Here is a 14,267-nt window from a genome sequence, read left to right as displayed (position 1 = left end):
ATATATATATATACCCAGTGATGCAGCGCTCTCCATGCTGAGGTGCTTTCCTGACACAGTTTCTGACTGGTGTTCACCTATTTCAGCACAATATTGGAAAAGTCCTTATCATTAAATTGTGACTTATGGGTTTGTAGAGGGCTGGTTCACTGTATTACTTCATATGTGCTATTATTTTACTATTACTGTTCTGACTTTTTATTGAATTATTATCTATAATGCATAGGCATGGGACTTTTCCCTGGAAGTTTCCTTAATTTTCAATATTGATCAACTGACCCATAAAATTTTCTCTAATTCTGTATATTTAATGCAATTCTGAGCTTTCTAAATTATATTTATTGAAGATAAGCATTTTAAAATCCATACAAAAATGTGGTAGTCCAGCTTAGTAAATATGCTCAGCTGAAATGATTACATCCATCAGGATCCCATGTACATGACTTTTAGATGACATCTGAGTGACTTGAATGGCTTCATCAGGAAGTCTGCATAGGTCAATAAACACTGTTGAGTGTATGACCAGTGTTGAAACTGGCCTGTTCTACTGTTTAAAGGATACCAATAGAAGTACATATTTTTATTTTATTTCAGTGACTATCTTAGTCCTATTTATTCTAGTGTGAATTGACAATACGTGTTTGTTCTCTGCCCTATCGTTGTATTAGACTTACATGTATTGATTGGGTTTGTAGTACATAAGGGTCTGCCAACACATGCAGTACACTGTGTGTGCTTTATATACAGCTGCTCAGCAGCAAAGTTTCTCTGTTTTGGCACATTGGCGGCTAGGTATAATGAGTTTAAGTACACAGCTTGTTGATAGCTGTTTGTGTTGTAAATGGGGGATGCCTGGCATCTATTGATCATGTCAGCTGAGCTTCGGACCTGTTTAAAATTCTGGCTCAGTGGCTTAGGCTACACCAGCAATCTTTAGTCTCTGCTAGTAAACCTCATGAGATTAATAGATTACAATATACAATGTGATTTTATGCAATTTTATATAATTAATCTAATTAAATTAATAACCCAAAGAAAAAAAATCATGCATGTGTTTTTATTTCAATTGACCATTTTCTGCTCAGAATCACCTAAAAAATCTTTTGCAATGAAAAATGAATCACTTCCCAATAAAGAGGTAGAGATTAATTATCTGAAATTCATTTGAGGTAATTAAGTTATAGCATTGTGCTAAATGAACTATCACACTACACATTAATTAAACATAGCCTGTGTAACAGGGCACATAGGAAACAATGAGTTACAAAATGAATGATCTCTGTTATCAGATTAATTTATTGAGATCTGTAAGTAAAATTCACCCATGTTGGCCATCATCAGTCTCCTTTGTATTAGATTACTATGCTGATTATGACTGTGAGCAATAAAAATTCAATGCCCATGATAACAAGTAATCACAGATATCTTTAGCAATATAAAAATGAAAAGACTGAGGTAACTGTCCCCCCACATATATCAACCACATACAATATTTATGGATTGTATTCCCATTGATGATTTGATTGTATTGAGATTAAGGTATGACAAGGTGGGTAATTAGGATCCCCAATAATAAGCCTTCCTGTGTCCCTGATAGACTGATAGTGGCAGGTTTTATAGAACAAGTAATAATCAATATTAAAATTACAGGTTTATGTTACGTGGAGATGAACGAAGGTTATGGAAGGAATTTCGCGCAGATATATTTTCAGCGGAGCAAGACATTGAAATGTGACACTGCAGCAATAACGTTTTGTTGTGTTTTTGATTGGCCATTCTGCACCATATTGGTAAACTTTGCAGTCTGCAGTGTTAATTCATTCTGCGTTGGCGGAGAAAAATTGATAGGGAATGTTTTGTTTGTGCAGAACACTTAAAGACAAGTTCTGCTGGAGAAATGTGTGAAATTTAGTGCCCAGATGTGCAAGAAAGGAAATATTCTGTGGAACATTTTTGAAAATTTAGTTTGTCTCTAGTATTATGTGATAGACCCACGTTCCTTGAGTTGCAGAATTAATTGTATCTGGTCGCATGCTTGAATTGGTGCTCATCACTGCCTTTTTATATATCGCATTTGCATCATGCACTTCCAATTGCTTTTCCCCCAATTCAGTGTTTGGCCACATATAGTTACCTTCCCAATGCTGCAATCCCATCCCAACACATTGCTTACAATACTTAAACCTTACAATGTGGGTATCATATTTAATCCTTTCACTGCCTATGACGTGTATTTACTGGGTGGGGAGCAAATTAACCCTGCAATCTCTGCTGTTAACGGAAAGGCAAACTTAGGTAACCTGTGGTGCGCTACTTGACATGTTGAGAAAAAAATAACACAAACACACCATTCTGAAAGAAAAAAAAAAAAATCTCCAAAGACCGCATAATTAAGCCTTTGCTCAAAAACAAATAAACTTGAAATAAAAAATGAAATCACCTAAATATCTTATCTTTTATGATCCATTTTAGTCCAAAGATAAAATTAAAAACAATATAAAAACATTCTCACTCTATCCTTTGTGCTGCATCTGTATGGATTTACATAAACTTCTTACTGACCCACCCCCTTGACTATGCACAGCTTCAGTCAGAAGCTCTGCTGGAGAAGCATAGTTTCTTCATTCACATGCATACACATATCACATAGTATTGGCAGAATAAGATTAAGGCAGAAGAACAGGAGTTCATGTATAAAGTCGAATAAGGAGAAAAGATGTCGTGTATCCCTTACTCTTTCCTCTATATTGGCTTTTAGAAGGCTGGAAGAGGAATTAAATTACTCATTAACATACAGTCTGCTGCACAGCTCCATCCCCTCCCTAGAGCAAAAACCTCTGTTATCTCCATTTTTTGAGCCTAGCTGCACTACATGTAAAACCTAAATATAACATATGGCCGCACTCTGCACCGAAAATAGAGCCATGGCGTTCTATGTACATAGAGCCTTAAGATGGTATTTCTATAGTATTCTGGTAACAGGGCTTCTGCCTAGCTGGTTCATAATGTAAATAAATAGAGGCTTAAGAAAATGTATAGAATTAAAAAATATATAATCAGAGTGTGCATATATTTTTCTTAAACTGCACTTCTATTGTTCCTTATGGTCAGATTTAATTGTCAAATAACTGGGTATAATTAGATATTAAATTAATAATTTTTAGTTTTAGCACTTTACGTAATAAAATTTGATTGCATTTTACTGAGCTATTTTTATGTATTGAATTTACAAATTACAAAGAAAGACCTAAAATAAGTTAACCATCTGATTAACCAAAATGATTTATGCTGATATCGTATAAATTCATTTTTTAATAAATCAAATGGGAGACTAACGTTTTTCACGTTGTGTGCATGCCAATGTCATATAGTTTATTTTTAACCCCAGTGCATATGATTTGTTATGCACAGTTGTATGAATGTTTTATGCATTAGTATGTTTATTTGTTTTTAGATGGATTTTTTTAGACTTAATATATTAAGACAGAAATATATTTCATTTCAGATTTCATTTTTATTCAAGCTAATGTTTTTATTTTTATTAAGTTAATATTTAAGTTAAGCACAACATTTCAAGTCAAGCTTTGACCATTAGCAGCTTCGGAATGAAATATGAAATGTAAAGAACAACTGGGAATTGAACCAGAGCTCTCATAATTAACCATGGACAATCCTCATTTATGTAATGTGAGCATGGAGAGTTCAAGATGCTGGTGCCAGCTTGATGAACATGTTAGGCAAATATTTTTTTCCCTTTTAAAAGAAAGTATCTATGGAAACAATATTGGCAAAAATAAACTTAGACAGTAAAACTTTTCTAGGCAGGTTCTCAAGGGATATATGGATTGTCTCTGGTATGCAGGCTCTTTAGTTGAAAGCTAAAAGCTATTTGAGGATTGTATTTACAGTAATTAGTCATAGAATTATACTTTACTCCCACGAGCCAAGTCTTTTTAAATGGTACTTATCAATGTCATATAAAAAGAGGATTAAATACTGACAGGTTGTTGTTAGTAATCATGTGACCTGCAATGTTACACATATTTTTAAATAACAATTTTCAATACAGCCAGCAACCAAGTTAAGCTGGTGGCAGTATAAATACTGTATATCTTATAGCAATCAGAATATGAGTGGGCTACAGAAACACATAGCCTAGTAATCCTAGCCTCTGGAAACAAAACAATATCTGCTATTCCTCAGACTGCGACATTTGGAAGCATAGTGATCACTGAGCAGGGTGGTTTCAGTGCTGAAGGAAAGGATGGGGAAGGATATTCAAATTTCTACAAACTTGAGTGTGGATGTACTGTAAGGCTACACCTTCCTGGACAGACATCCCATGAGGAGCTGCTTTCACTGCACACATCCATCCATAGAATAATATATAGATTCATCCATTGTTCTAGTATTTCTCTGCTGATCATGCTGGCGCAGTCTTGGTTTCAGGTAGTGCTTGCAGTAGCAGACAAGTGGAGTAGCACAGAGCCGCTACAGAGATATGGGCAGAGGGGCGTGGTAATAGAATACTGGGAGGAGGGTTATCCCAAATAGGGCGCACTCCCTAAATATCTGCAGTAATAAGAACCTTCTCTAGTTATTCATTTTTATTAATAATCCCTGAGGCACTGTGCAGCAGTGGGACTATATATATATATATATATATATATACACACTCACATAAAGGTAACCAGGGATAGGACCTGTCCAGACAAGGTTATTGAGCCTGCTGTTACTTGGAGAAACGTGCACAACATGGGTGTTATTGCTGTGGCGTGTGTGTATAAAAGGATTGTGGGAGGGGCTGACAAAAGTGATGGACTGTGGGCTAAGCTAGTGTGTCAGGAAGCTGTGGATTCTTAGTGTTTGCGATGTGCTGTCTCATGCTGCAAATAAAACACCTACTGCTTAAGAAGCCTCTGTAGTAAGGAGTGTTTATTTGGTGATTTCTACAATGTATATGTGTGTGTATATATATATATATATATATATATATATATATATATCTTTGAGAGGTTCGTAAGTAGGTTATATCCATATTCTCAATTTTTTCAGTATCTCAGAGACCTGGCCCATTTGCTCATTTCAGAATATTCATATTTCGTTTTGAAACAGACAGAAACTTGATCTCATTTGGATAACATTAGAGGCAAAGTTTATACCTGATATTAAAAAGTGTTGACTGTATAAAAGATCAAGTCAATTATGTATCTATATCTACTGAAAAAGATAGAGATTTAGTGTACCTAAAATCAAAAAATATTTTTTACAACCACTTACGTCAACAGGTTTGTCATCGGAGGCCCGTCCAGCAATTACTGAACTTCCTTGAAAGTCAATACTGTCCTTCTTAGCAATCTGTCTTCTTTCAATTAACTTGCAGTCTACATAAAGCGACACTATATTTTGTTGTATGCAAATTCCAAGCTTATGCCATTGCCGATCAAAAAGAGGATGGAGCTCCCGACTTTTAAACGTGTAATGTAGGGTAGATCCACCACCTTGTTTAGCTGAAAACTCCACAACTTTCTTGTCACCATCAATTAGAATGGAATCCTGTAAACACAGATAACACTATTTAACTCTGGTAAAATGGTTATCTTAATTTTCCATTCTAGAAGATTTTAAGGTTTTTCGCCATCTAAGGTGACAGTTACACACAAGTAGACCAGTGGTGCCTCAATGTCCATATTAGCCAGGTTTGATATATACACATAGCGAAGACCTCAAGTGGAAGGTTTTAGCAATGATGCACAAGTACCATTGATTGTATCAATTCAGCCAGTCAGGAGCCAGTTACCATTTCTGTCCATGTGCTGTACTGCTGCTCTCATTTTGTGCTTATACAGTACACTAACGGTAAGTACAATGACTATAATAGTATAGTAAAATGTAAAATACACATGTATTTAAATAATGATTCCTCTTTCCCTTACCCCCTTTTCAGGACAAGACAGTGACACTATCTCAAACTCCCAAAATGGTGTCAGCACCCAACAGTACTTAAACCTATGCTTTTCTACCCATTCTCCTACCCAAAGGGGTGGATACACTCCAATAGATGGAGTTACAGCACCTAGTTATAAAAGAAAACTAAAATGTATATCTTTATTCTAGACCCTATAACTTCTTCAGACCTTAAGTAAAAGAAACAAAATGTGGTATCACTATAATCAGAAGTAGAAGTAGAAGAGCCATACATCGAATATATTTTCAAATTTCACCTCTTAGAAACCATGTTTTCCACTATATAATGTATATGAAAATATATATATATATATTTCAATTAGCTACTCTAAGATAAACATTTCCACCCTCCTCCTAAAAACTATTTTAATTGTTTCAGTGATTCATACACTCAATAAGTTACTACTTAACTTTTTCCTAATTGAACATGATCAAAGTTATATGTTTTTATACGTTTTATATTTGAAATGCGTTGAATTAAATTTCCCACCTGCAAAGTGCCAACTTGGTTCAATGTTTTCCACAAAGTCCAGCGCTCTTTTTTTGTGTTTCGTCTTACACGGAAAAGCGCAGATATTGAATATTCATCTGGAAGCCCAGAAGACAATACTTGCCTAAAAAGAAAATAAAAACTGTATTTTTAATGCCTATAGAAATTAGTATTTATTTAAAATTAACACTTATAGCCTATAACTGTTCAGACTGATTCTCTGGAAATTTAGATCTTAATGTGAACTTCACTGTAGAAAATGAGGACTCTACAGAAACTACAGTGAAAAATATATATATTTTTTTATTTATTTCATAATTAAATATAAAAAGATTTCAAAACTGAAGTTCAGCTGCTAAGCAACATAAAGAAACTTCCTTGACATATGACCTCATAAACTCACAGGCTATTACATGACCTAAAATAATTTGTGCAGATGATATAAACATCAATGGCATTTGGCACTTTATGGAAACGTAAACCATCATGTTTTAGTTACCCATGGGAATAAAAATAAGGAAATATTCTAATAAAATAATAATAAAGACCAAGTGTAACCAGAAATCTAAAGCTACATGACCAGAAATCACAATACTTAGGTCACCAACTATAGAAATGCAGTAAATTAAATTTTTCTATTAAGAGCACCACCTTTTAGGGCTCCAAAGTGTTATTTCAATACAACTCTCTTTGCAAAAACCTTTTATGACGATTCCATCTCTATCATCAGCCTTAACATCAGTGATAGGCAAAATGATAAGATTTGGGGACTGCGTAAATTTAAATAAGTGGAAAATTAATGATTATAATTAATTAATACTTAAAAATAAAGTTTTTGAAGCTTCAAATGAGCCGCATATTACCCTTAATCTCAGTAATATGTTGAAACAATACATGTATTTAAATATAGGGATGATTATTTGTAATAAGATATCAGTAGACACTTAAAAAGAGTGTTACAATCTATAACTAACATCACCTGCAGCCAGAGAGCCATATGTAATAAATATAAACACCACAAGATATATCATAATTTATAAAATCACAAATATGTATGTCTCTCACAGGACCTAGAACACATTTCTGTTCTAATAACATAGGAATGCTGTGCACATCAACCACATCTAAAGCAGCCACGGGTTTGGAAATCAACCAGAGTATAACACCCTCTTTGTCTATATTAGATTTGCATTCTGAATGGACTAAAATATGACAATGCTTATGGATTATAGCATTAGCCTGTTTAAATGCAATAAAAATAAGTGGACAAAAATTATTATTATTATTCCAATAATACTAAGGACAATAAGCTTTAAATGGCATATCTGGTTTGTAATAACTGAACGAAATAGTTAAGAAGAAGAATTGCAGTTTTTAAACCTATTTATCATATCTCAGTGATTTTTCTCATATTGTTCTTGTTCATCACATGTAATACATAACTGACCTTTAGGAATATTCTGACTTATTTTCTTGTGTAAAGCTTTACAATATATCGTATTATGAAATTGATCCCTTTTATGCTAAATGGTTATAATTAGACAGGTATGGACTCCAAATCCATAGTTGTTGTAAACTATAGAAATGCCTTAAAATAACACTTGAAAACTGTATATATATATATATATATATATATATATGCAAACATAAAGTGGTTCTCATAAATACCTTAAAAAAATAATAACCAGTGTGAAAAAAGAATAGGCTCAATAAGCCCGGACAGATTTTAAGGTATTTAGGGACCCAGTCGGACCTCCCGTTGGTGTACACTGGCCAAAACTTTGACCTGCAGAGCCTGGTCTTAGCCTTCCACTGGATGGATTTGGACAAAAATTACAAAAGACTTTTAAGATTGGATCCCAGAAAACATATTAGGGGGTATACGTCTCAGTCAGACCTCCCGCTGGTGGACGCTGGCCAGAACTTTGACCCGGGAGCCTGTTCTGGCCCCTCCACTAGATGGATTTGGTTTGTTTGCATTCGGAAACCCCTGCACCGATTGGGATGAAAGCAATATGTGGTGGTCCAGTTGGATCCTGGGCAGGTCTTAAGGGGGTTAGGCTCCCGGTCATACCTTCCATTGGTGTATGCTGAGCAGAACTTTGACCTGGGTAGCCTGTTCTGAGCCTTACACTGGATACATTTGGGCAAAACCATCACAGACTGGTAAAATTGAATCCCAGAAGACATACCGGGTGGTTGAGGTCCAAGTCAAACCCCCCATTGGTGTACGCTGGCCAGACCTTTGACCCAAGGAGCCTGTTGTGGGCCTTCCACTGGATTTGGTTTGTCTGTCTGTTCGGTTACGCATTCGAACTTCCCTTACTGATTGGGATGAAAGTAACGTGAGGTGGTCCAGTTGGACCCTGGGCAGGTTTTAATTGAGTTAGGCTCCCGATCAGACCTCCCGTTGGTATACGCTGAGCAGAACTTTGACCCGGGGAGCCTGTTCTGGGCCTTTTACTGGATAAATTTGGTTTGTATGTCTGTCTGGTTATACATTCAGACACCCCTACACCAATTGGGATGAAACCAATGCAAGGTGGTCCAGTTGGATCCTGGGCAGGTTTTAAGGGGTTTAGGGTCCTGGTCGGACTTTGACCTTTGACCCGGGGAGCCTGTGGGCCTTCTACTGGATAGATTTGAATGACATTTAAAATAAAAACAAAAATGACACTGGGCAGCCACCTCATGGGTGTGTTGGAATAGCTAAACTGCTACTTAATTTTAAAATGTTGACAGTTACATCCAACTCATTGATAACTTATTAACTTGAAGATTCAAACCCGGGCAACACCACGGATTTCAGCTAGTATATAATAAAAAGGAAAAAAAAATTAAGAGTAGCTAAAAAGAAATCTATATTGCTATAAACCCTAGACTTCCAAAAGAAGCAATTCAAAACTTAGCACATTTTCTAAATTGTGCTACAATGCCCAAAAAAATCAACAAATTAATATCAACAATGAGACATTTAAATGTCGAAACCATTTAACCATTTATGGTACATTAATATAAAATCGATGTTTCAAAATTACCTTCATATAGACTAGCTACTGATGAAGAAGAATCCATCACCTATCACAAAAATTACAAAAGGCAAAGCTCCAGAAATGTTATCAGTACTGCTGTGGCAGATCAATAAATCTCTAATTATATTCATTGATGAATGATGTGGAATATTTATGAACAAAGATCCTATAGTAAAAGTACAAAGCTGCTTAACTTGAGAAACATCAATCTCTTTTAACAATGAGAGAACATGATTAGTGTCTTCTGTATAAGATGGTAATAGAAACACCCTAGGTAATAAAAATTGATCAACATATTGTGCAAGAGGCTCTAGAATAGATTCACATGCCAATACCATTGGTTGGTTAGGTACTGATCTTAATCCCTTGTATATCTTGGGTACACAGTATATAGAACTGGTACTCTAGGAAAAAAAAAATATATATATATATATATATATATATATATATATATATATATATATTAAAAATTAAACTTTTTTTTTTTTTTAAGTACTTTCGATGTCTGCCATTGTTGTAGTTTAGAAACAATTAATTTGTAACGGTCAACACAATGATATATATTCCAATTTTTTAAAACTCTACATTAAGATCATACATTATTATTTATTATCCACCTTATTCTAAATGACCACTGTGCCACCTGTATCTGCAGGCTTATTTCTATAGCATAATTAGTTTGTAAGCCTTTTAGAGCAACCTTTTCAGCAAATGGAAGATTTTTTACTAGATAACAGACTCTGGAACCTTAATCTTATCTATGTCATCAATATTCACATGATAATGTAAAATACTGTGGATCAGAACAAAGGTGGATTTAGTTTAGCTCTTAAATTCTTATTTTTCATAGTAGGCATAAAATATATCCTTTCATGTCAGAAATGTCAGCAAACATATACCACAGACATTGCCTTTCAAATCAAGATTGACAGAAAAAGTAGGTACAAGTGAGGAACATTTTCGTAATACACTTAGTTCTGATGGAAAGATCATATGATCGGATAAATAACCACAATTTGATCTTCATCTGTTGCATGATTGGCCTGATCTGTTTCGCTTTGACATTGGATGTGTCCAATTCGGTTTTCAATAATGATACAATTATGTATCACAAAAAAATGTCAGCTATAATTCTGTCCTGAGATCATAAGCTCAGAATTACATCCAGTGCTAAGAAAGTATCTTGATGAGCAGTCATCATACAGGCTCTAGAACGGATACCTGCGGCTACATCTAACTATTTTTTACACTAATTAATCAGTTACTTGAATATCTTTTCTCACAATTAACCACTGTATGACAGCTGTAGCCACTACTTGTTCACTAATTAACATTGCTCTAGTTTCCCAGTTTGACAAATTAGCATCAGTGCATGTTGGTGTTAAACGTATATATTGCCCTGGAATCCACGGGCAACTCCATTGCCAAGTGAATTGCTATTACGGACTCCTGATCCAGCTATTGCTGTTCCTGTCTGCCTCGCTTCTGATGTTCACCGCTAGCACCATTGCATTCCAGCAGGGCCGGATTAAGGGAATGGAGGACCCTGGGCTAAGGGGCCCTCCATCCCCCCATGAGGCCCCCAATGTGAGCCGTCCACCGCTCCCCGTGAGGCCCCCCCCCCAAGCACTTACCTGTCAGTGCAGTCCTCCTTCCGCAGCGCGCTGTAAGCTCCTTACTGAGGAGATCTCTCGAGGGTTCACGAACTCTCGCGAGATCTCCTCAGTAAGCAGATTACTGAGCGGCGCCGGGGACGGAGGACTGCACTGACAGTGCTCAGCAGCATTGATCGGGATGGGGGCGCCCCCGGACCCAGACCGATCAATAATGCTGCTAAGGACTTTGAAGGGCCCCCTGGATGCCTGAGGCCCCTGGGCTATAGCCCAGTTAGACCTCGGGTTAATCCGGCCCTGCATTCCAGACACTGTACTCTGGCAGAGTATCAAGTTTTTTCTTGTGGCCCTGAACATCATTGCTGTTCCAGGGTTCTGTAAGTCTGGTTATGGCCTTATCGCAACAAGCTTCTAGTTATATTCTGAGGGCCATCACCTGTGTACTGTATATCGCAAGATGCTGCAGCACTGTACTGCACCCACAGATTATATGCTCAGTGATACTGTGCCATTATTGCTGTGTTCAGATATATTATTGCTGCCTAGCCATCAACTTGCATCATCTTCTATACACACACATTATATATATATATATATATATATATATATATATATATAGCCAGTATTGCGACTGGCAGTTAGGGACAGCGAACATAAGGGCAGCACGGTGGCTAAGTGGTTAGCACTTCTGCCTCACTGCGTTGGGGTCATGAGTTCAATTCCCGACCATGGCCTTATCTGTGTGGAGTTTGTATGTCCCCCCCGTGTTTGCGTGGGTTTTCTCCGGGTGCTCCGGTTTCCTCCCACACTCCAAAAGCATACTAGTAGGTTAATTGGCTGCTATCAAAATTGACCCTAGTCTCTCTCTGTCTGTCTGTGTATGTTAGGGAATTTAGACTGTAAGCTCCAATGGGGCAGGGACTGATGTGAATGAGTTCTCTGTACAGCGCTACGGAATCAGTGGCGCTATATAAATAAATGGTGATGATGATGATGATGATATAAGATCTATTATCTGGAATGCTGATTACTATCGCTTTTCTGGAATCTGGAGTGCCATGCATAAAATATATTATTAAATGTCTGTTTTCCCCCACCTTGCCCTGCTATTCCATCACTCATTAATTTCTTTAGCAATACTCCTAACATTAGCTCATGAGCTCATCACCAAGCAGCACCATTTTTAATTTTTTTTTGGGGGGGGGGGGGAGGGGGGGGTGTCAGGTTTTTGAAACTGGAATTATGTATTTCCAGAAAATAGATCCAATATCTGTATATTTTTTTACAGATGTTTTTATGGCATTTGTAGGGAACGAAGGGCATGAGTCATTAAGGAGAGCAAGGCAAAATGAGGAATAAATTTGATCCTGAACAAAACCATTTTACAATGCAAGGGGTGCAAATTAGTTTATTGTTTCGCACATAATTTAAATACTGACTTTTTTCCATGTTGCACACAAATACTTGATAACTTTATATTTACACTGAAAGTTAAAGTTGATCTAGGACATGCTATACCCCAACTATAAATCTGTCCCCACATTTGAAATTCACCCCCCTCCAATTTAACATGGTTTTGCTGAGGTGCAAAGTCACTCTTTTTTTTGCTTTTCTCTCCTTAATGACTCAGGCCCAATATCCCTAACCACATGTGTATTAAGCATTTAAAGCACATTAAGTGTATTTATTAGTCACACCTGCTCCTTTTGTGTTAATTACTCACAGGTGCAGAATGTATTGCATTCTATTCACTCTCTCAAAGATATAGCTCCAGGGACTTTTTTTTAGATTGTTGTTCAATTTATATAAATGTACCGTACTACATTGCATAGTACTTATTGTATATGATTACTTTCTCAGTATTATTTTTCATAATTAATGTTCCTCATATCAATAGAAAAAGGTAATTACTCCAAGACTAAACTTAACTGGCATTAAAGCAGCATATCGCTTTCCTTCTTTAATCAGTTTAATTCACTGGTTGGTCCGTGAAATATCATACAGTGTGAACTGAATTTAAATAGCTGTTTAATTAGGAAAATATGCACTGTGTGCTACATTTAAAAAAGAAATGAAATATTAAATGTTTGTGGAAAAATACTTCTCACCCTCTCACTATCATAAACACCTTTGAATTTCCTACCCACACTACTATGAAAGTGATCTGTGCGACGATGCTGTATATCATTATGGCTATGAATAGTACAGGAAATACTGTAAATAGACGGTTTAAAACAGGAGACTGTCAACAGAGCTGCTGAGTTAACAGACAAATACTGTACATCTTATTTCCAAGCCTCTTGTAAAACTAGCCAATTTCCTTCATGATCACCCACTGGGTTCCCTAAAGCACTATTGTATACTTGTATCTTTGGGGTCTTGCTACTGCTTAAATAAAATGCTGACTGTGTACTAAAGCATTCTTCTCTGTCCTCTTTGCAGTATAATTCAATTGTAGATGTTTGGCTGTTCTACTGAATTCCTGAAATTTGTATTTAGTTGTAGCAGGATTTACGTGATTGGAGCCTTAGAAACAGGTTTACACAGAAAAATGTTTGTTGGGTCTGTCATATTGAAGGAATAGCACCGCCCACTTACATAATTAATTTCTGATCTATGTCTATATGAGATTTCTCACATTCTCTCTGTTCATTTTTCTTAGCCGTAGAAAGATAAAGTTTTCGGCAGCACAGACACAGAACCAATTTTCAACCACTGCAGTTCCTGAGCACAATCCTCCTTTGCCTAATGCTAAATCCACCATTTCTAATTCAGTCAGGGCACAATTTGAAAACTTGAAACTTTCTGCTTGGGGGGAATATCTACCAAAATGGATAAGTGACTGGATAGCCATAGTTTATGCTGTTGCTAACCACATGATTCGTTTGTATTAGGAAAGGACTTGTACAGGAGAGCATTTGTCCACCAGGACAAGTTGTCTCTTGCACATAATTCATAGACACACTTACATTTCCATAAATTAAGAGTGTAGGAAAATATGCTTTGATAAATAGCTTGCAAGAAAGTTCCCTCTATTATTAGTAATATGACATAATTTGCCATTTGGCATAGTTATCCCAGAAATGTAATACAAATATGATATTACTTTAATCATATAGAGCAACAAGTACATTTTCTAAAATACATGCATTATACTATAATCTT

At 36.2% G+C, this 14,267-nt stretch overlaps 1 protein-coding gene across 2 annotated transcripts in view; it reads right to left on the bottom strand.

Moving 5' to 3' along the window:
- The window catches only part of COL19A1 (collagen type XIX alpha 1 chain), a 603,039-nt gene that overhangs the window by 479,421 nt on the left and 109,351 nt on the right, over positions 1 to 14,267 (bottom strand). For both annotated transcript variants that reach the window (XM_075202581.1, XM_075202582.1), the window contains exons 5-6: positions 6,458 to 6,581; positions 5,281 to 5,556 (exon numbers count right to left, since the gene is read on the bottom strand). In XM_075202581.1, the coding sequence (XP_075058682.1) occupies positions 5,281 to 5,556; positions 6,458 to 6,581 (400 nt within the window). The remainder of the gene's footprint in view (positions 1 to 5,280; positions 5,557 to 6,457; positions 6,582 to 14,267) is intronic.

The sequence above is a fragment of the Mixophyes fleayi genome, chromosome 3, assembly GCF_038048845.1.
Source record: "Mixophyes fleayi isolate aMixFle1 chromosome 3, aMixFle1.hap1, whole genome shotgun sequence".
Classification (NCBI taxonomy): domain Eukaryota; kingdom Metazoa; phylum Chordata; class Amphibia; order Anura; family Limnodynastidae; genus Mixophyes; species Mixophyes fleayi.
Note: the sequence above shows the minus strand (reverse complement) of the source record. Positions and strands in the feature narration are given on the sequence as shown.